The sequence below is a fragment of the Carassius auratus genome, chromosome 17, assembly GCF_003368295.1.
Source record: "Carassius auratus strain Wakin chromosome 17, ASM336829v1, whole genome shotgun sequence".
NCBI lineage: Eukaryota > Metazoa > Chordata > Actinopteri > Cypriniformes > Cyprinidae > Carassius > Carassius auratus.
In genome coordinates this window covers 25,366,995-25,390,700 of record NC_039259.1, presented here as the reverse complement: position 1 = coordinate 25,390,700, position 23,706 = coordinate 25,366,995, and the positions used below count along the sequence as shown (strand labels likewise).

The following is a 23,706-nucleotide window of genomic DNA, read 5'->3' as shown; positions in this document are numbered from 1 at the left end:
AGTTAACTGGATTTGTAGAAATCAACCGTATTAGCTGTAGTTTTGATGTGAACTCTACACACAACACATACATACAGAGCAGGTATTCATTTTTTATTTTCACAAATATCTCAAAATAGACATTTTATGCATCTGTATTTCAATTTCTCTTCTTCTTTGATTTTGTGGGAGTTGCCACACAGCTCTTTCCAGGTAAAACCGGTTGATTTGTAAGGTGTGTTTGTACCAGATGAGACTTCTGGCTCAACAGATCCTCTGTGAGACAAACTTCCTTCATCAGAGACTCCATGAGAATCTCTCCCTGCGACTGCAGAAAACTGCGCAGCAATTCTTCAACCTCCTACAGTAGACAAAATGAGACAAACATATCCTATTGTTCATTTTATTCCCAATGAGTTCCATTAAGCACAAAAAAGAACTTAATGAAACATTTGTATAATTAGTCACAATGAAACCCATTTGTCTGTTGTTTTCCATCAGACACAATGTTTTCCAGTGAGAGAATAGAGAGAAAACTGCTAAAAATCCCATTTATTTTCTCCAGAGAAACTGATTTTCGGTGATATAGCACATAAACCTCTGGAGGCAGACCTACCACGAGCTCTGAGGCTGTTAAGTGATGATATATGCTTCTGTAGAGGCCACAAGTCATAGTCCAAGTGTTATTTCAACTAGGACAAATATTTCTGGAACCAAAGCTGCTGAAAAAGTGGCCTTGGCTGTTGTGCTCAGCACGGTTAAATAACTTTTCTTCCTTTAATCCATCTTATCTGGTAACAACTGACAGCCTGCATCTCCATGAGATATTAAGTAAGAAGTGGTCGAGCTGTTAATGTGTTCAGTATGAGGTTATGACCATAAGACAATACACAACAGAAATAATGCTTTGTTGCTTGTCTCAGTATGAATTATTACTGCCTTCACATTTCACACTGTGCTACAAAATGGCAAAGTCTGCAAAATAGAGTTTTTAGGTCAATGCTGGCAGCGGTTACACATCAGAGCTGCTCACCAATAGCTAAAGATTAACTGTGATGATTGTTGAAAAGGTAACAGTGTGCCAACAGCTACAGGGCAGCTTAGGATCACAATCCTGATTATATCAGCGCTGAGCAGGAGCTACATTTCAGGATGCTTTCCAAACAATCCGCCTGCTTACATTTCTTCCTTTTGATAACAAGCTGTGATGTATGTTAATTTTGTCAGCTATTTTCATTTTATTCTTACTCTTAGTCCCATGCTAAAAATGTCCTTGTTAGTTTTTATCATTTTAAGTCAACCTTATCCTATTTAGTTTTAGTCGACAATCCCCTGGTTTCACAAACCAGGCTTAAACCTAGTCCCAGACTAAAATGTAAATCTGAGCTGTTTTAACTGAAAGAAACTTGCACGGACTGAGCTTGAAATATATCAGTGCCTTTGTTTTGTCTCAAGATGCACACAGGTGATGTTTTTGCTAAAGCATGTTAATAAAAATTACTTAGATGTCCTGAAATATGGCCTACCCCTGTCTTAGTCTAAACCCTGTTTTTGAAACCAGGCCTAAAAGTCTCAACATTTTAGTCTAGTTTCAGGTGAAGAAAACCTGAAGTATTTTCCTCTAGTTTGTCAATGAAAACTTGACATTTTAGCAATAAGATTATTATTATTTAACTGTACAGCAATATTAATTTTGGCAGCCTTTTTAAATTAAGTCTTAGTCTTATTCAAATGTACATTTTAATTATCATATTTAGACAAACATCTCAGGGGTTGGTTTTAATATTGGGGAAGTAAATCCAGACTTTGCTGAAGAAGCATTAACTAACTCTTCAGCAGCAACAACAGTATCATGTGCGTGTATGTTTGTTTGCGCTTGCCTTTTAAAACCAACATGTACTGCGCATGTCTACCGTATTTTTCGGACTATAAGTCGCACCTGAGTATAAGTCGCATCAGTCTAAAAATACGTCATGATGAGGAAAATATATATATATATATAAGTTGCACTGGACTATAAGTCGCATTTATTTAGAACCAAGAGAAAACATTACCGTCTCCAGCCTCGAGAGGGCGCTCTATGTTTTCAGTGTAGACTACAGGAGCACTGAGCAGCATAGAGCGCCCTCTCACGGCTGGAGACGGTTATGTTTCCTCTTGATTCATTTTTAGTTAATTTCTCTTGGTTCATATCAAATTAATTTTGATAAATAAGTCGCACCTGACTATAAGTCACAGGACCATCCAAACAGTGAAAAAAAGTGCGACTTATAGCCCGGAAAATATAGTACCCAACACGTACTATGCACACGCATGGCATCACAGTTTTCAAAGATTAATGTTTTAGGTGTTTACTTGGAAATGATAATTTCCGTTGTCGTTGTCGTGTAAACTAATAGGCAAAACGCATTAAAGGTTTCTAGTTTTTGGCTTAAAATGTTGTCGTGTAAACAGCCCCTTAGTATCTTTCACAGAAAATAGCTTCCATGTTGCAAAATAAGGTGGATACTGTAATTAAGTGATATCTTGTACCTGTCTGCTCATCTGTCCTTCATGTGGAAGTCTGTTTAAACTGGTCTGCAGCGCTGCCATCATCTGAGCTTCAGCCGTCTCTTTCAGTTCCTTGATTTCAGCTTCTTTTCTGGACTGAGCCAAACTCAGCTCTTTGAGATCCCGCTGATGTTCCCACAACACAGCGTCTGTTCCCTCACTGAGGGGCCGCGGGTGAGGGGGGCTTTCAACCTCCAGCTCACATCTGATGTGTTTAACACCCGTCTCACCGTTTAAAACCGCCTGATAGAGCCGCTGATGGGGAACATATGTCTTCACCATATAGTCCAGGAGAGCCGCATGATGAGCAGTGGAGAGTCCAGGCTCTATCTGAGATAAATGATCCTTGACAAGGCTAATGACCTCCGATGTCTTCAAACCTAACATGAATATTAAAATCAGAGATTATCTCAGTTATTAGTCAAAGACTCTAAGTTATAATAAACAGATCTTCTTAAGAGTAACGTTATTCTACAGAACAACCCCTTTTATCAGTCTCTATCTATTGATCTATCTATCTATAAAGAACTACATCTATCTATCAATCTATCTATCTATCTATCTATATATCTCTCTATCAAAAACAGAATCTATCTATCTATCTATAAAGAACTAAATCTATCTATCTATCTATCTTTCTATAAATAACTTTATCTATCTATCAATCTATCTATAAAAAACTTATATTTATATATCTATCTATCTATCTATCTATCTATCTATCTATAAAAAACTTCCATCTATCTATCTATAAATAACTAAATCTATCTATCTATATATGTAGGAACTAAATATATTGATCTTTCTCTATCTAAAAAACATAATCTCTATCTATCTATCTATCTATCAAGAGCTAAATCTATCTATCTATCTATCTATCTATCTATCTATCTATCTATCTATCTATCTATCTATCAAGAGCTAAATCTATCTATCTATCAAGAGCTAAATCTATTTATCTATCTATCTATCTATCTATCTATCTATCTATCTATAAAGAGCTAAATCTATCTTTCTATAAATAACTTTATCTATCTATCTATCTATCTATCTATCTATATATGTAGGAACTAAATATATTGATCTTTCTCTATCTAAAAAACTTAATCTCTATCTATCTATCTATCTATAAAGAGCTAAATCTATCTATCTATCTATCTATAAAGAGCTAAATCTATCCATCTATCTTTCTATAAATAACTTTATCTATCTATCAATCTATCGATAAAAAACGTATATCTATCTATCTATCTATCTATCTATGTAAGAACTAAATATATTGTAAATAATCTAAATATATATCTTTCTCTATGTCTATCTAAAAAACTTAATCTATATCTATCTATCTATCTATCTATCTATCTATCTATGTATCTATCTATCTATCTATCTGTTTGTCTAAAAACTAAATCTAGGAATTGCAGTATTGTCACCGAATGATGTGTATTTGTATAAAAAATGGCAAACAGAAAAAAACGCCAATTGTGGCATGTTCTGTATTTAAATACAGAGAAATAATTTTAACGGTATATTGGTATCAATAACAATACAAATTTCAGATTTCTGAAGATGAGTGACGCCATCAAGCTGAGCACACAGGTTTACAGTAACTGCATGTATCCTAATCAGAATAATGAATTCGAAATTTTAGTTATAAATGAAAGCAGTTTGCGTAATATTTATTTTGGTATGAACAACATAAGATAAAATAGCGTGCATAGCATTGTGGGCATCCTTGTGATCACGTGATAGGTCATCAGAAACACATTATAGCGACAGCAGCAGCAGTGATAACCCACCTGTGAGTTTGGGCAGGAGATGTTTGCTGATGTTTGCCACCTGTCCTACAGCTGACCACGACAGTCCTCGCCTAACTGCAAACATCACACTCTCATACACAAACTCCTGATGTAAATACTGGCGTTTATCGTCACCAGCAAACTCCGTCCAGTGAAAACAGCCGCTCAGACGCTCGATGCCTTCATCTCTCTGAAACAACACATATCATAAGAGCTTATAAGAGCTTCTAGACAACAGCTGCCGCGCGATAATGCGCCTAAAGCGTCATCCTTCACAGCTCATGATGGATCTAACGTTACTGAATCGTGACTTCAGAACGTGCTGCGTGCCTCCGCGTTTGTCAACAAGTGCGCGTGCGGGTAAGTGCCACTGCTTCTTCACTACATATCTGGTGTTTATTTGTGTGAGTTTACCTTCATCCTCGATATCTCCTGTATAATGCGTGCGTGGAGGCCATCACGAGACTGAGTGTTGTGTTTGTTGCCAGGGAAACCCAGAGGACTTGGTGTTCTAATGCATCTAATGTAACCTTAAACATAATGTTGTAATGTTAGCCTAATGTTAATTTCATAATATATGGTTTCATTATACTGCACCTTTTACCTGCTTTTCAAATAACATTAAAGTTAAAATGGTGGTATGGTTTCATAAAACTGCAGTTTTGACGCAATATTTGTTCAAGTCATAACAATATTATAATATTAACGTTAATATTGGTTTATAATAGTGTTGTCAAACGATTAATGGCAAAAAAAGTTTTTGCCTGCATAATATAGGCTATGTTTGTGTACTGTGTATATTTATTACGTAATTTATAAATACACACACTTGCATGTATATATTTAAGAAAAATATGTTATTTATATATTAAATATATCTGTATAATATAAATTATATATACAAGTAAATATTTTCTAAATATATACCTTATGTGTGTGTTTTTATACATAATAAAGATACACAGTACACACACACATTATGTAAACAAAAAGTTTTATTTTGGATGGAATTTATATTTTGACAGCACTATATTATAATTTACATTACAACAAACTGTTAGAAGAAAGGGATCATTGGGGTTCTATTAGTTTAATATGCCTATCCATTATACAGCTATGATTTGCGAACCCCAAACTGACTCAAATGATTTGCAATCCCCAAACTAACTCAAATGTTTCGCGAACGCTTTGAACTCCCGAACTGACTCAAATGTTTCGCGAACCCGCTTTGAACTCCCGAACTGACTCAAATGATTCGCGATCCCGCTACGAACTCCCGAACTGACTCAAATGATTCGCGATCCCGCTCCAACTCCCAAACTGGAGTCAGATGACTCAAATGAATTGTGATCCCGCTATGAACTCCCTAACTTATTCAAATGATTCGCGATCCCCAAATTGACTCAAATGATTCGCGATCCCGCTCCGAACTCCCGAACTGACTCAAATGATTCGCGAACTCGCTATGAACTCCCGAACTGACTCAAATGATTCGCGAACTCGCTACGAACTCCCGAACTGATTCAAATGATTTGCGATCCCAATACACATATTGCTATAAAAGTGTGCACATCGAGAGAAATAAACAGCAGATGTTCATGTTAACAACTTCTTTAACTTGGGCAAATGCTGCTAATACACATACATTTGTTAATAAAGTAAATTAAACGAAAACATGAATGTTTTAATGCTACTGGATAAAAATAAACGATCCACTCGAAAGTCTCTGCTCATCATGACAGGACCTGGATCAGTGAGCTGCGTCTCGGGCCGATGACGTCACTTCCATGGAGACATGTTGTACACGCCCCCGTCCATTGACTCCGCCCCCACATCAAAACAGTGCCATAAAGAGAGACGAGCAGAAAAGTGAAGCACAAAGGAAAAATGGTATTGCAAGCTCAAAATAGACTCACACTCAAAATAAAAGCAGCGTTGCAAATAAATTAATAGATATGACCACAGAAAATATGTATTGCAAAATCATTGCTTTCGCGCTGTTTCATTTGTTTTGCAATTCTTAATTTTTGATTGCAAAAAGCAAATGTATTTTCCTCAATACTTTAAATAAAATGTTTTAAATTTGTTTTTGTTTTTATTGTTTTTGTATATTTTAAACAAGGTAAATCTTTCTGATTTATTAAAATAAAAAGTCACATACATGGATTTTTCTAGGCTAAGCCCCGGATCTCCACTCACCCTAGAACCACCCCTGATTTTGTACATATTATTATAATCATTGTATTATAATATATACATATAATACATATTTTATTCTTCTTAGGTATATTTATAATTAGAAATTTCCTAAATATATATGAATATATTTAATTGAAATTAAGTTGAAATGTTAATAATTGTTTGATAATAATATTAGATCTGGTTTCATAATATTAAGAAAAATTTATAACATAATGTTGGTCATTATAACTTTTTGTTGGTATATAATTTTCTTTTTGTGTTTTTTTTTTTTTTTTACACCTATATCAAGTACAACATGTTGTTTTTAGAGACCTAAGAGTTCATTCTGCCTTGCACAGATGGTCACACAGTATAATCCTCTTTCAGAGGAGTCCCACTCCTCCTCCTCCTCCTCTCAGGATGAAGGTCTGCCTGTAATAATTAGCCTAATGGAATGAATGAGTGTGGATGGGCAATATGCAGCTGTGGCACGTCTGTGGCTCATCGTCGTGGGTGGAAAGTGACATTCTTCACAGGAGGCAACACCATGATTTCAAACGATGCGCCTGTTTCATTCGGAGGAAGGAGTGCTGTTTATTGTGAGAAAACCTGTTGGATTCTCTAACTGGATTACATCAGAAATATTGTCAAAGTTTGGAGGTTAGGTGTTGGAGGATTTGGCAGCCTAGGAGAATGAATCTGTGCCTGCAGGGTAAGCCGGTGTGTTGAATTAGGACAGAGCATCTAGATGATTCTATCTGACTCATTTAAAAAGAGCTGTTTTTCAATTGTTTTAGTGGAATATGCGGTCTGAGATCAAAGCTAAAATGAAAGATTAAAGACTAAAGTATTTATTTGTGTGAGAGCTGTCAATGCAACTGTTTGCTTTATGAAATAATTATTGGTTTCTATGATGTTGAATACTGCCAGATGAACTGATGTATTGCTATGAATTTCAAAATGAGCAGTGTTACAAATCATGTGAGGGTTGCTGTCTTTGTCTCTAGCATTTGAAGCCTTTCTTGTTTTCATATTTTACAGTTTTCATTTAAAAAACAGACAAAGCATTTTCAAGGACTTGTTTTTTTTCTGTTTAAGAGTGACTAATATCTAGCAGCTCTGACTAACATGAGTACTGGTAAGTGCATTAAGTTAGCATTAATGATCTTGGTCAGCACTGGATAGTCAGCATTATGGAAATCATTTGACTGTTTTCATTTTTAAGTGCTATGCTAATTATTATTTGTAATTTTCAAAAAAGCTTGTTTCTACCTGGGATAATGATGGTGATGATAATAATAATAATAATAATAATAATAATAAAGGTAATTGCAACCTTTTATCTTTCAGTTCAGACTTTTTTCTTAGAATTTGAGTTTATATTGCAATTCTGATTTTGTATCTGTTTTTTTTTTATCTGTGAGTTTCTGTCTCACAATTCTGAGTTTATATTTTGTAATTCTTTTTTTATATCTCACAATTCAGACTTTTTTTTCTCAGAATTTCCTTTATACTATCTTGCAGTTCTTAATTTGAGTTTGTCACAAATCTAATTTTATATCTCAAATTCAGAATTGTTTTCCTTGAAATAGCAACTTTTTATCTCACAATTCTGAATTTATCTCTCAATGACTTTTTCTTAGAATTTGAATTTATCTCACAATTCTGTTTTTAACTTACAAAATATTATATTTTCTTTGTTGTTGTTGTTAAAATAGCAACTTTATGTTTCACAAATCTGAGTTTAGGCTGTATCATGATTCAGACTATTTTCTTAGAATTGCGAGTTTATTCCCATTCTGAGTTTATATTTTGCGACTCCAATTTTATATCTCACAATTCAGACTTTTTTTTATTAAAACTGTGACTTTATATCATGCAATTATGAGTTTATCTCATAATTAATTTATAATTGCAACTTTAACTCACAATGCTGACTGTATTCCTCAGAATTCTGACTTTTTTTCCTCAAAAATTTAATTTGTATCTCACAGTTCTGAGTTTCAGTTTCTGAGTTCAGAGCAACTCTGATTTCATCTCTCGCAATTCTGACTTTTTTTTTATAAAGTGCAACTTTATATCTCAATCTCAATCTCAATTGTTTCATTTTCATAGTTCTGAGATAAAAGTCAAAATTGTTGGATATAATCTTGAAAAACTTTTTTCTATTCTGTGGCTGACACAGACTTCCATTCTGAATAGATGTATATATGTATTTGAGAGCTGTTAAACTCTCCTCACACGTATCCCATGAGTCTCAGTGATCTGACAGTGTTGTGTTGCAGGTTTCTCCCACTGGGCTGCCAAGTTCTCAGCTGCTAATTGTGGAAATCATGCGTAGAACTTTCAACTGTTAATTCAGCCTTTAGAGATTTATAATTAGTGTCAAATATATGTACACCTCTCAGAGGTGTTTAGTAATTAATGAGCTCTAATTAAATGGGGTTTGTGCTTGGTGTGCCATTAAAAGAATCGGAATTAAACATAGAACCTACAAACATCCGTATAATGTTCCTTCAGCTAGTGGGTTATTTTTATTTAAGGGTACAGAGGATGTGCTGTCTTTTCCTGAGATTACAGTAAGCCGTGCTTTGGAAGTACTCGAGCGGGCAAACAGTGATTGTTATCAAGTTTTTTTTTTTTTAGATATATATAGCCTATATATGCAATTATGTGAGTGAAAATTGTTTCTCCACTATGTTTTTCAGTGTACAAATAAAAAGAAAGAAGCATGAAATACTTCTGTAAGGTAACAGTATGGCACTGCAGGATTCAGTGAGAATAAGCAGATATTCACTGAAGGCCCTGTTCACATTCATTTTCATCTCAAGGTGCCCTTAGAAACTGCATATAAATCAATACGAATGAAGTACCAGGCAGATATTATAGAGAGAATGACTGTCCAGTAAGGAGGGTTCACAGAAAATATTCATAGTTTAAATCAGTTTTTCTTTGAATAGTTCAAATCTTCTAATGTTGTAACTTGTAATTACAGATACTAACATCTGAGCGAATTTCAAAGAACATTCCATGAAATCATATCAGAATTATATATCTAATATTATATATCTGAGAAAAAATTTAAATATAATAATATCTATTATAAGATAAAAATATAATTTAATATACATTTAATTTAGTTATTAAATTATGTCATTGTTTTATAATTATTAAATTACATCACATACTTTAAAAAAATGTAAACAAATGAATAAATAAATGTGTGTGTGTGTGTGTGTGTGTTCTGTGACCTGGACTTGTTTTCATGATATTCATTCATCTAAGGTCATGACAAATGTATTTGTATAGTGCTTTTCACCAGTGCTTTAAGTGGGCCGGTAGGCACCAGTACTCATTACCGCCACTTCCAAATATAGCTCTTGAGCGTACCACCACCTCTCCGTGTGCCCAGAACTTGCTTTTAGCGTACCGGTACGTTCATTTGGACATCTGTTTTAATAGATGTTTTAATCCTTTGCCTTTGCTGCTGCTTTTCAGAGCACTCTTCACAATGCACGCTTCCTAATTCTTCCTAGTTCGGAGCGGGATCGCGAATCATTTGAGTCAGTTTGGGAGTTCGGAGCGGATTCGCGAATCATTTGAGTCAGTTTGGGGATCGCAAATCATTTGTATCAGTTCGGGAGGCCAGAGCTGCATCGCGGATCATTTGAATCAATTCGAGAGTTCGGAGCGGGTTAGCGAATCATTTGAGTCAGTTTGGGAGTTCGGAGCGGGATCGCGAATCATTTGAGTCAGTTCGGGAGTTCGGAACGGGTTCGCGAATCATTCAGTCAGTTTGGGGATCGCAAATCATTTGAATCAATTCGGGAGTTTGGAGCGGCTTCGCGAATCATTTGAATCAGTTCGGGAGTTCAAAGCGGGATCGCGAATCATTTGAGTCAGTTTGGGAGTTCAAAGAGGGTTCACGAATCATTTGAGTCATGCAGTTTGGGGATCGCAAATCATTTGAATCAGTTCGGGAGTTCGGAGTGGGATCGCGAATTTGAGTCAGTTCGGGAGTTCAAAGCGGATTCGCGAATCATTTGAGTCAGTTTGGGGAACACGAATCATTTGTATCAGTTCGGGAGTTACTAGCGGCTTCGCGAATCATTTGAGTCAGTTTGGGGATCGCGAATCATTTGAATCAGTTCGGGAGTTCGTAGCGGGTTTGTGAATCATTTGAGTCGGTTCGGGAGTTCAAAGCGGGATCGCGAATCATTTGAGTCAGTTTGGGAGTTCAAAGAGGGTTCACGAATCATTTGAGTCAGTTTGGGGATCGCAAATCATTTAAATCAGTTCGGGAGTTCGGAGTGGGATCGCGAATTTGAGTCAGTTCGGGAGTTCGAAGCGGATTCGCGAATCATTTGAGTCAGTTTGGGGAACGCGAATCATTTGTATCAGTTCGGGAGTTCGTAGAGGCTTCGCAAATCATTTGAGTCAGTTCGGGAGTTCAAAGCGGGTTCGCGAATCATTTGAGTCAGTTTGGGGATCGCGAATCATTTGAATCAGTTCGGGAGTTCGTGGCGGGATCGCGAATCATTTGAGTCAGTTCGGGAGTTCAAAGCGTGATTCATTTGACTCAGTTCGTTAGTTCGGAGCTGGTTCGGGAATAATTTGAGCACCTCTTTTGGGCCACTTAAAGCACTGCTTTTCACAATACAAAATTCCAAAGCATCATGATGACAGTTGAGATTTGCTATAGCCTATAGTGTTTATATATTGATTTACACGACTATATTGTATGTGGATAAAGTTATATAAAGATAAAGACATATATCCAACTTTATATAAAGAGCTGAGTGACAATATCGTTACAATTTGAGATAATGCAAACACTAAAGCAGGTGGAGATTAGATATATAGCCTATTATTTATATATTGGCTTACACGAGTCTAAAGAATGCATGTGAAAAAATAAAGGATGTACTAGTCATACTAAATGGGTCATGTTGTGTCAGTCATCAGATACAAGCATTAGAGAACTGGAGTGAATTTGACAGCAAGTGTATTTTCAGTCTCTGTGTTTGGTGCATCATTGTTTCAATGACATGTTTGTAGAAAATACACAATCCAGCCTGTCATCATGGGTCAGAAAGCAGATGTAGCTCTTCACAGCTCTGTTCATGCAATACTGGTGTCGCTGTCATGTGTCTAACGCTTCCCTTGAGTTCAGTGAAATCTCAAGATGATTAAAGAAGCTTTGCGTTCTATCCTTAGCCGCCAAAGGCCCTGATTAGTGGCCAGACTGTTTGTGGGAGGGCTTGTGAACTTGCATCACTGCAGCATTTGTGTGCTTAGATGCTGTCTGGAACATTGCTCTGTGTAGTCCCTTTTTTACACATTTTGTGCTGTTGTACACTTTTTAAATTTTTGCATCAGATAATGTATTCTGTAAATGTAAGTATGATGTTTATATTATAAATATACTTTATATCCTGTCATTTTTACATTGAGCTGAGATATTGCTGAAATAATGCTATTTTAATTGTTTAAACAGAAATTGTTTTATTATTCACAAGGCAAATTGTTCAGTGGAAACATGCTTGATGCAGTATATCATACCTTTTGTGTTCAAATATGGATGGTTTCTTTCAATTTTATACAAATAGAATTAGAACATTGCCTAGATACACTATGTGATTTTATTCAGTTTGGACTGTCATGAAATTATTTTGTGCATTTTGTATTTAAATGAAAATATATCTGATTATAAGAAAAACAACTTTAGTCTCCGTTTAATACACATAAAATGGTTTCATTTGCAAGCTGTGCTCAGAGATCATGCTCTTGAACTTGTTTAAATGTTAGATTAAAATGCCTATTAAGGACTAAGAACTAAATGCAATTTAAACTAGTCTGTAACTGTTTCCAGAAGAACATGAGATTAATCTCTGGACTGGGGCCTAGTTTCGTAGTTGCTTACACATTTAAATGGCATGAAATGTAGTATATTACAAGTACACAGGTATTATTACAGTTTTCATCACAATATCTGTTTCCTGTAATACCATGATGTTCTTTGAAGTACTTTGGATAACCATGTCCGTGCCATTGTTCGCTGTATGTATATACCAGTCACACAGTACAATGGTACTCCCATCAGTATAAGGATGAACTTCAGATACATTTATAAGATAAATGTTGTGTCTATATGTTTTTACACCTCTGGTTAAATCTAATTAAATGATCAAATAGTGATATTTTAGTAACTATATCTTTGATTGAGAGTTTGAAGAATTAATACCCGACATGTTTGAGGCTTAATCTTGGTGTTCTGTTCCTAGAAGAAAATATTGTTCAGGGTTGGTTTTCATAACACGAGGCTTGGAGATCTCAATATTTTACTCATTCACTTTGTCAGTTTTGATTTAGTGTTCTGATTACAGTGCAGACTGTGGTTTCTTGGCAGATCTGAGAGCAATTAAATCATTACTAGAGTCTCCATTTCATGTAATTTCTTTATAATTTCATATTTTATGAAGATTGCTTCTGGGTTTGAATTTGAAATCAGTGTTGATTCTGAGTTTCAATGTCATTCACATTTCCATACTTCCCTCCACAGCTTAAATTGACGTGGAGAAAAGATGCAGAGGACGACCCAAGGCTCCTTCGATGCCAATACCCATTTTCAGAATGAACCTCATCCGTTTCCTCAGCCTCCAGCTTCATCTTTTGGCTCCAGTGTGACTGCGGCCAACCCTGCCAAGAGAATGACCTTCTACAAGAGTGGCGACGCTCAGTTCAAAGGAGTTAAGATGGCCATCCATAAGCGCAGCTTCAAATGCTTTGATGCCTTATTGGATGACCTTTCCCAAAAGGTTCCTCTACCTTTTGGTGTGCGTACCATCACGACCCCAAGGGGAACCCACAGCATTAAACATTTAGAGCAGCTAGAGGATGGAGGCTGTTACCTGTGCTCTGACCGCCGTTACGTTAAGCCAATCAACATGGAAGCTGCAGGGAAGAGGCCGGCGGTCTGGCACCATCACAGCAACCCACATAACCCTCGCCGCAAGCCCTCCCGACCTGAGGAGCCCCCCTCGGGACATCAGCACCACCATCGGCACCCAAAAAGGATTGTTCTGGTAAAAAACAATGACCCTACTATTAGGCGATCCGTCATTCTGAACAGACGAACAGCTCGGAGTCTTCGCGTCTTCATGGACGAGATTTCAGAACTCATGCAATGTCATGTCAAGAAACTCTACACTCTGGAGGGACGTAAGGTCAGGGAGGATTTCATTTCTTCAACCATTCTTTAATTAGCCGGGTCAAGTATTTTAGGAGGGTGGTGTCAGTTCAGGACAAAGCTGAAGGCCCTGGGAAAATAGTTGTGCTATAGCTACTAATCTAATTTGCATCTTACAGAGATGTTTCAACCCCCAAAATAAAACCTTAATTCACCCTCCATGTTATTCCTAACAAATAAGTTTTCTGTAAAACACAAAAGGAGAAATTAAAGTATGTACCAAAAAGCACCATTACAATTACCCATGTGATTTGTATTATAGTGTTCTGAGGAACCAAGTAAAATTTATTATAAAAGTCAATTTACTCAAATATACTTGCCCTCCACCATTGCTTTACAATTTCCTTCAGGCGTGTAATTTTTTAGGATTTGCAAACAACATCAATTGCCAGTGATTGTTGCATACCTCATAACTAAATGTTTGAATCGATGCATGCACTATTTGATCACTATTGGGCAAGATTTTTGGTGAATACCAATATTTTTTAACAAATATTATGTATTTTTGTTCATTTTGGAATTTGACAGCATGCAATGCTTTCTTAGTATAGAAAAGAGCATTCTGCTGAATATTTCCTTTTCCGGTCTAAGTCATTTGAAGGAAATATAAAGAAGATGAGTACATGATGCCTGAATTCTCATTACTGGTTGAACTACTTCTTTAAATACAAAATCTGTAAAATCTGTATTTTGTGTTTAATTAGTTGATATACATAATTAAGGTTAATTCAGGATCATTGAGCCATTTTTATCCAGTCATCTCAGTGATAAATGGTGGCCCAATTTACTTGAATTCACCCTACATAAATTAATATGCTGCTGTTGTCATTCCAGCAAACCATTATGTTTGAGTTTTGATGATTTAGGGGTTCTAAATGCTAAAATGTGTCTGTTAGTGCAACCATGTAAAACGTTTCAAATCAGTCAATTATGAGGTTACATTTTAGTCAGGATGTTGTTAAACGTTTTGATCTCTGACTGGATTTGACTTGTCTTATGTTTATTCACTGCTCTCCATAGATTGACAATATTCAGAGTCTGATGCAGTGTCCTAGTGTGCTGGTCTGTGTGGGTCGAGAGCCCTTCAGGCCGCTGCTCATGGAAAGCTTGAAGAAGCTCTCAGACGAAAAGCTTCCAGGAATGGGCTCAAGGTCTTACTCCAGTGTCTGCAGTGAAGGCCACGAGAGCAAAAAGAATGGTAAATATTTTATTTTATTGTGTACACACTTCAAGTTAACTACCGTTTACATTCATTTGTTTTAGGTGAGTCATTATATTGATTAACTTACCATCTATCCAACCCACGTATCTCTAATAATAGACTGAAGATGACACAACCATTTACCACCAACTCAGATGCAGTTAATTTATTGTAGGGGTTGGTGAATCGAGCCTCTTTCAAATTTGTTGTTTGCATGTTAAAAATATGTTATTATCCTTGATAAAATGATATATCTGTATCTTATGATTTTGTTTTAACAGTTAACTTTGGCCTGGAGACAAAGAAAAGTATTATCCATCCACGATCAGACTCCAGTAATAGATCTACAAGATACTCTCTTTCTTCAGAAAAGTCCTATCAAAATGGATTATGCATGACACCAGGACAATCCGGCTGCGTCAGCAACTGTCCTTATGTTAAAGAAGTTGTAGTGAACGATGACATTGAGAAAAGAGTGCTTGTTAACAAAGACGGCAGCCTTTCTGTGGAGATGAAGGTTCGCTTTCGGCTGTTAAATGATGAGACTCTTCAGTGGTCCACCGAGATCAAGAAGTCATCAGTGAAAGTGAATGACTCTGCTTCTGTGAAAGATGCAGATTATCTCAAAGCTAAAGCTGAGTTTTCAGACCCAGACTCCATATCTGCATCAGAGACTGATGAAGCCTTTGCAACGAAGCTGCATCAGAAGCATATTGAGGAAACACTTTGTCAAAACTGTTGCAATCACTGCCAAGAGTACGACATCTGGAAAAACCCCATGCACAAAGAACCCGAGACCTGTAAATCACCTAGTTCCAGCGCATCATCTAACAAAGTTATACACAAAAAGTCATCAGTGGATAGTACACGCACAATTTCTCGTTCCAGTGGTGAGTACACTGAGCATGTGGTAGAAAAGGCTTCGTGCTTTCAGCAGACAATGGGGGAAGGAGACACTAGAGTAGAATATTGTGCAATAAGTCATTGCTGCAATCGAGGTGAAGTATCATCTGTTGCTACCACATCAAAGAGCAAGAGATCTTGTGAGGGCGACTGTGAGAGTCACGCTAAAATGAAATATTCTCATATGGAATCTAAAATCTCTCCTACTCCACATTGTGATGTCATTAAGGTCCTGGAAGAGCGTCCGGTTTCTGCAGTTAGCAACTCATCCAAAGTGCTTGAGTCTTTGAGGGAAGATCAGGATGATGATTATGATGATCTGCCTCCAAGCGTTTCAAGAGCATCACACTGGTCCCAAAGTGACCATCTTGGGAGTGTTGCTCAACCCAAATGTGTTCATTGTTGTGGCTTCCAATCTTCACCAACATCTTATTTGTCCCCCAGACCTCCAAGTAAAGAATCAAGCACTGCTGTCTACTCACTTAAGCTCAAAAAGTATAAAACCACTTTTGTAACACCAGCAGAGCCAGATGAGATGAGTATGACATCTCCAATTTCAAAAGTGTCCTCCAGATCACATCCATGTCAGTGTGGAACCATAATCCCAAGTTCAGTTGCATCTGGTAGGCAGCACAGGCCTGAGGGAGAGGCTTGTAATACAGATTCCAGACATAACCATGCACCTTGTAAATCTAGAGGTCAAGCAAACACCCCTGGATCCAATGCATCCGATGCTCTGAAGATATGTGACAAAGATGCTGGAAACATATCTTTAAGTGCCACATCAGGTGTGTCGAAACGATCTGGTCAGTCTGGTGTATGTTCATTCTGTGGTGAGCATAAAAGATTTAATGGGAATCCAAAGGGGAGTGAAGCAGAGAAAGCTGATTCCATAGTGTCAAAGTCAAACAAATCTGCTGCATCCACTTCAAATGTTCATGAAAACCTTAAACCAGTTAATAATATGTCGGAAGGGGAAGCCACTCAGGAGTCTGGACTGTCTAAAAATTCTACTTCAAAAATCTCCAAAAAATCTACCTGCTCTGCACATGAAATGTGTTCTTTTGGGAAATCATCCAAATCTGAACATAATGAAGCTGAAAGTGTTACAGAAAGAACCAAAAGTGCCACACCAGTAAGGTCAGTTGGGTCAGACTGCATTGTTTCAGAGAGAGAGCCCACACCAGCCTTGGAGATGGATCAAGCTGAAGAAAAAAGCCAAGAAAGAGCTGTCAGCCCAATCTCAGCCAATTCAAATTTATCAGCTGCATCGAGGGCATCTCACAAATTAGAGAGTGCTAAAACGCCTATATTTTGTAGTCTAAATGATTTAGAGGAAGTGCCATCAAACGGATTTAATTCTCAGGGTGATATATCAGAAAGTGCTGCTACTCAGAGTCATACTATGACGGATGATCATTGTGGACAAGGGCCAGAGATTTCTCAAGAAGTGAGACCAGCTAGTGCCATGTCTAATAAATCAAACCGATCTTCTGAACATCCATCACCTGCATCAAATCAAACAACTAAATCTGTCAAATCTTGTTGCGACATACATAAAAAGGCCACTCATAATGCCAACAGTCCTGATGTTCAGTGTGAGCCAGAAACTGAGGTAACCACTGAAAAAAGACTATGCAGTCCGCTGTCCAACTGCTCCAAAATATCTGTGAAGTCACATGCATCCTCAAAGAATTCACATGCAGAGTCTGAATCTAAGGAAAGAGTTCCTAACTCAATGTCTGTTAAAACAAACACATCTAAAGGATCTTGTAGGTCCTGCAAATCAAACCACAATGTTCCAGAAACCACAGTTTCCTCAGAACCAATTGATACAACACCTAATGAATGTGAAACTCCAGAAAATGAGTCAAATAGAGCCATCAGCCCAATGTCTCAAACCTCAGAAAAGGCTAATGCCTATTCTGAAAGATCTGTCAAATACACTGCAAAGAGCATTGTATCTCAGGGAGTGGAAAATGGCAAAGTCATCATGTCTTTGAATGCCTTAACTGTGACCTCTCCATTGCCTAGGTCAAAGAGGTCCCCATCTCCAAGATCAATCCACAACACTGAAATTAAGAAAACTGACAGCAGAGCTCCAAGTGGGATGTCAGTAAATTTAAATGTATCCTCACAATCCCAAAGATCCAGTAAATGTCATTGCCTCAACTCCATAAATGGTCATTTGAGAGAGATAGAGATTAAGATGCTAAAAGAGGAAGCCAAAGATGAATCTAAGAGCTTGTCAGGAAAATCAAATCGGTCAGTGAAATCTAATATAAATAACATTAAGTCTGCAGGCAAACAGTTTGATGAACCTCTAAGTCCTACATCAACAGCATCCGTTTCTCTTGGACTAGGAGAAGAGCACAAGGGTGACGACTTTGATGAACGATCAACCAATGGCATTTCAGCCTGCATAGAGGAAGCTGGCCATCAGTTAGAGTTTGTAGATGAAGTGGATGCAGAGGAAAGGCCAAGGACAGAAATGTCTATGAACTCTGCAATTTCAGACGGATCCAAGAAGTCCCATCACAAGATCTGTAAGACTCCTGTTCAAGCTCTCTCACCTGTCTCAGCTGAAAGAATAAAGTCAGTAGAACTCAAGAAAAGCAAGTCGGGAAGCCAGTTAAATGAAAACAATATCAGAGTGCCCTCCACTTTGTCACTGTCATCTTCACGAAGTAAGTCACCCTTGAGAGTTTCACAGGGAAGTGCTAAAAATACTGCTATGAAAGTCAGAGATTGTGAAGCTGTCAACAACACCAACCATGCAGAAAAGAATGAAACATCTTCAAAACATGACCAAAGTGGAAGAACCTCTGAAATAGCTATGCCAGAAAGTGACCATTTAAACTCTTCAGAAACATCTGAGCATTCGGTGAAGTTCAAAAATGGGCACAGTACTAAAGAGAGTGATAGATCTAAATGTAAAAGATCTAACTGTTCTTCCCAGTGTTTGGAAATAAATGGACTGAATATAGATTATAATGGAAACAATAATGGTATTTTGTCATCCGCATCAGATAGAAGATCTATGAAAAATGATGCATCCAGGCCAAATTCAGCAGGGATGTCTAATATTTCCCAAAATGTTGTAAGTCTACTAGATGAGATCCCAAACAAGAATAAAGCATCATTTAAGCATCCTGGTTCCTCAAGTGACAGTGTTTTATCTCGGGCACTTTCAGCAGCAGATCTGTTAAAAGAGATTGTTGTCAATGCAAGACCAGTCAGCAGAGGATCAAAGTCCAGCAAAAATATCGACAATGTAGAAAATAAAAGCCCAAAAAGCAACAGGAGCAAACAGGGCAAAGTCAGCATCTCATCTGAATGCAATAACAAGGAGATGATGCCGTCATGCTTACCAAACGCTTCCCCTACAGAAGTTGTGAATGACTGGCTTAGGAACATTCCCATTGATGGCCATGTTTATGAAATGGATGTCGAACTCACTGAAGATATGTCCTTGACTCAAAGTGGTGAGGACACGTCTCTAAGAGACAAAGTTGAGGCAAAAGAAAGCATAATAGAGGTTGAGAAACCTCACGATGATCAAGAAGGTGAGAATCATATGCAGCAGGAGACCAATGACATTTGTGTTGAAACAGAGTTGTGTGATGAAAGAGCACAATTGGAAGTTAGTACAATAGATCCCAACCCCAAAGCATTAATGAAACAAGACAGTTTGCAAAAGCAACATCATTCTTCGGTTCAGGTCATGAAGGTTTTACTGGGTCCAAAACTAGACAGGTCCAGTAGTCTACCTGAAGTCTCCCCTGTATATGGCAGAAAATTAAGCCAGTCTGCTCAAGGCCTGTTGGACTGCCTTGAGAAATTACGATTAATTGACTCAGACTCTAAAAAGGAAAAGCAGCATAAATATAATGAAGTCATGACGATCCTACAGTCGCTCTGGCTCCAAAAGCCTTCTGAGGATGAACAGAAAAGCCAAAACACAAAGGAACACCCCTCCACTGAAGATGAATTTAACCCACGATCTTCATCTGGGGTTGATGTTCGCAGCGGCTCCACCGGCTCTGTTAAAGGTAGCATGAATGGCATATTAGAAAAAATAGAGACCGTACAAGGCACAATACCACCCATTGCTGAACAAGAGGGTTCACTCCAAGATAAAGATGAAGAAGATCAAGTAAAGTCTACAGCACAAGAATGCGAATGTTTAGACCCATCCAAAGTCTCCTCAGATCCAGTAACTCCAGGGATTTCAGAGCAAGTCCAGGGGAGTTCAGTAAATACACAACCTGATGATGACCAAGAAAATGGTGTATTGCAAGTAGATAATGTTGAAAGCAGTGAGAATAAGAATGAATCAGATCAAACACCACAAACAACCTCTTGCAAGAGCTCGGGGAATGAGAGTAATGCTATGAAATCTCAAGAAAATACAAGCTCAGAGACTCCACCGTCTGTTCAGAGAGCTCCGCTTGCTAAAAGAGTTTCACAAGACCCAGATCCCGTTTGGGTGCTGAGCTTATTAAAAAAGCTAGAAAAGCAGTTCATGTTACATTACGCAGATGCCATGGCGGAGTTCAAAGTGAGGTGGGATTTGGATGACAATGATATGCTCGATAAGATGATAACTGAGCTGAAAGAGGAAGTACACAAAAGGATCCAATCCAGTATTAACCGAGAACTGCAAAAAATCCAAAGCCGGGCCGGCAGGGGTCCGAGACCTCCGGGAACTACTCTATCAAGAGACTCCACGATCCAGACTGAGCAGCGACGCAAGCGTCTTCGGGTCATGCGCAATAAGTCCATCTTGTCAAGGACTGGTGAAAATTACACTGCGTCTGGAACTGAAAACAGCGATCAGCGCAGTGATGATGAGTACTGCCCATGTGAAGCATGCATGAAAAAGAAGATGGCGTCTAGAGTTGCCCAACAAGCTCAAGCTTTGAGTTTGGCTCCGGTTATGATGGAATTTGATCTGCGGAAAATTTTGCAAATGAAAAAGGATCCAGCCCAACCTAGAGAACCAAAAATGGGAGAACAACATTCAACCAACTTGACTTTTGCAGTTGAGAAAGAAGAAGTGGTTCATGAAGAGGTAGAGGAAACCAATGACAATAGTAAAGACCATAAATTTGATGCGGCAGATCAAGAGCCAGATGGTTTTGTCAATACAGTAGATGAAGGCAAAAATACAGAAAACATCAAAAATGTAGACTCTGTAAACTATGAGACAAGAGATCCAAGTGAAGAGGAAGCAAATGACAAAAGAGATTCTGGTGAAGAACAGGTGGAAAATGAAGAAAGTGAGGATGTAAAAGAAGAAATGGTGGTAAATGGTAAGAGAGATGCTGAGGAAGAAGAGGAAGTAGAGATTGTTGAGGATGAGACTGAAAAAGATACAGAAGAGGACTGTGAGAAGGAAGACAGTCCCAAGGGAGATGCAGCAAGTCCAGAAAATAGTGATACGTCTGTGGAGGCGGAAAAAAAGGATGAGATGACAGAAACTGGTGATGAAATCGAATCGGATGACAGGGAAGCAGAAACTGAGACTGGGAAAGAGAGTACAGAAGACAAGTCTGCAGAAGATGGAGGTGAATCTAATTCAATTAAAGACGATACACCTACTGAAGGTGATACGTCAGATCAAACGTCCACCAGTGAGAAAAATGCTGATGGGAATCCGGATGGAGCTGCAAAGAATGAAGCCAATGTAGATGGGACTTCAGACACAAGACAGGATGAGGACCACCCTCAAAACTCAGCGGAGGTCAAAGGAGACACAGAAAATGAGATGAACAAATGTAGCTCTGCTGAAGAAGATTTTGAGAAAGAAAAATCTGATGAAACTGTTGTTGATGACCGTGAGAGCACACTAGCGAAACAGGTGACGAGAACGTCAGTGGAGTCTCAATCAGGATCCGCGGAGAACTGCATGAATCAGACGGCTAAACTGAAAGATCTTCAGAGTTTCATGGAGAGTATTGAAAGTCAAGGAGACAGCGTGGTTGTGATTACTAAACAACCACCGTACAAAGAGCAACATGGAAATAAAAAGGACATGTGCAATGGCTTGACTGAATGGCAGGTGTCTCCTAAAATAAACAACAGGGCCAGTAAACAAAAGAAAGGACAATGATGTTATGGCGAACAATGAAGAATTGTAATCATTTTATATTCCATCGTATAAAGCACTTTATTACTAATGTTACTTTAGATGGCACTTGGATAATGATGATGTGAGATTATTAATCTCACTTCAAAGATATCTAAAGAGCTAAATAGAAACTTTTAAGATATTTCAAAACTGTATATTTTATTGAGTTTTATTGAGTCTGTTAAAACTTTAAGCAACCAATATTGTACTCAAGGATTCATATACTCAGTGAAATACTTAGTATCTTCAGAGTCACACAATCATGCACATTTTATCGATAAAGATTGAATTCTCAGGGTTCTGAATGTTACAAGAATTATAATATACATGCATTTTTTGCCCAAATTTAACCAAGTTTAGCATTGCATTACTTTTAATTTATATGCTAAATGGCACAATTATATTTCTAAATATATATAATTGCAGATATGACGTAAGAAAGAGGTATTACTCAAAAGCAACTTTTTTGCCATGACTCTATATTTCAAAATTGCTTACTTAACTATTTTTTATTTATTTCTGAAGTTGCAAGATTTTATGATGCTGCTAAGTGGTGCTTGATGCCACATTTTACATCATAAAAGCTCTCATCATGTGTGATGTTTAAACCATTCTTGATTGTGGTATGTTGCTATTGTATAACATTTACAATAATAAATGCTTAACTCTTCTTGTTCTTGTTGTTTTCATAACAGGTCAGCACATATTTAGCTTTAGATTAGAAGATTGTTGTTTTAGGTTTCTGACTATATAACAGTTACAGCGTCTTGATCAGAAATGTTTCTCTTTGTATCGTTGCTCTGCCATGGCATTTTAACCTGAAAGTTTATTTCCTTCTTCCATAGTATAGTGCTCTTTGTTAATAATGTCTTGTTGTTGTTTGTCCTTCATGTATTCAGTAATATAGTCAGGAAAGCATGAATAACTGCACCAGAGTTCGAGTCCAGCAGCTTGAATAGTTCTTGCGTCATTCTAATCTCATTGCCTTTGTATTGGGAGTATCTTTAGCAGGGCGAGAGGATTGAGGTTGGCTTGCATCAGTCATTAATCTAGCACAGTTATTAGTCAATGGTGAGTAAATGTAGTTCAGCAGGGTGCATACACGCCTGGACTTCACAGCATATGTACAGAAAACCATTAATCTTACATAGCATATGCTAGTTTGAATAAAATGATGTGTTTATCCCTTTTACTTCCAATGTAACTCCGCCTTGCCATGTTTTTTTGTAAACACCGGCCAGAGAAGGGTTGACATCCATTAAAGTGTCATTCTTACAGTTTACTACCCCAATTATTTTTAAATAATGACGATTTCTCAAATGTTTTATAATTATTTCAGCAACACTTTAGAATAGGGGACACATTCACTATTAACTACAACAATTCTCTGTTTATTAATAGTTAGTAAGGTAGTTGTTAAGTTTAGGTATTCGGTAGGATTAGAGATGTAGAATAAGGAATTATTCATTAATCAGTTCTAATAAATGGCTTTAAGCGATGCTAAAATATAGGGTTACATTAGTTTATTATGTTCACCAAGGCTGCATCATCAAAAATACAGTGAAAACCTTTTTTTACTCTATTTTAATATATTTTAAAATGTAATTTATTCCTGTAATGGGGAAGCTGAATCTTTAGCATATTAGGATGATTTCTGGAGGACACTGAAGACTGGAGTAATGATGCTGAAAATTCAGCTTTGATCACAGGA

The 23,706-nt window shown here is 37.4% G+C and overlaps 2 protein-coding genes across 3 annotated transcripts; one reads left to right on the top strand and one right to left on the bottom strand.

The window, feature by feature from the left end:
* Nucleotides 1-72: 72 nt before the first annotated feature.
* Nucleotides 73-12,760, bottom strand: c17h8orf74 (chromosome 17 C8orf74 homolog). Its single transcript, XM_026285207.1, has 5 exons — nt 12,754-12,760; nt 4,743-4,858; nt 4,329-4,518; nt 2,512-2,909; nt 73-340 (listed from the first exon to the last, which is right to left on the bottom strand). The coding sequence occupies exons 1-5, from the start codon at nt 12,758-12,760 to the stop codon at nt 140-142; spliced, it is 912 nt and encodes a 303-aa protein (XP_026140992.1). The 3' UTR covers nt 73-139.
* Nucleotides 4,525-23,574, top strand: LOC113117737 (uncharacterized). 2 transcript variants are annotated; one of them, XM_026286636.1, is made up of 4 exons: nt 4,525-4,688; nt 13,072-13,735; nt 14,779-14,956; nt 15,241-23,574. In XM_026286636.1, the coding sequence occupies exons 2-4, from the start codon at nt 13,094-13,096 to the stop codon at nt 21,975-21,977; spliced, it is 7,557 nt and encodes a 2,518-aa protein (XP_026142421.1). In that variant the 5' UTR covers nt 4,525-4,688; nt 13,072-13,093; the 3' UTR covers nt 21,978-23,574. The 2 variants fall into 2 exon arrangements, with proteins under 2 accessions (XP_026142421.1, XP_026142422.1); XM_026286637.1 differs by lacking the exon at nt 4,525-4,688 and adding an exon at nt 6,952-7,221.
* The last annotated feature ends 132 nt before the right edge of the window (nt 23,575-23,706 follow it).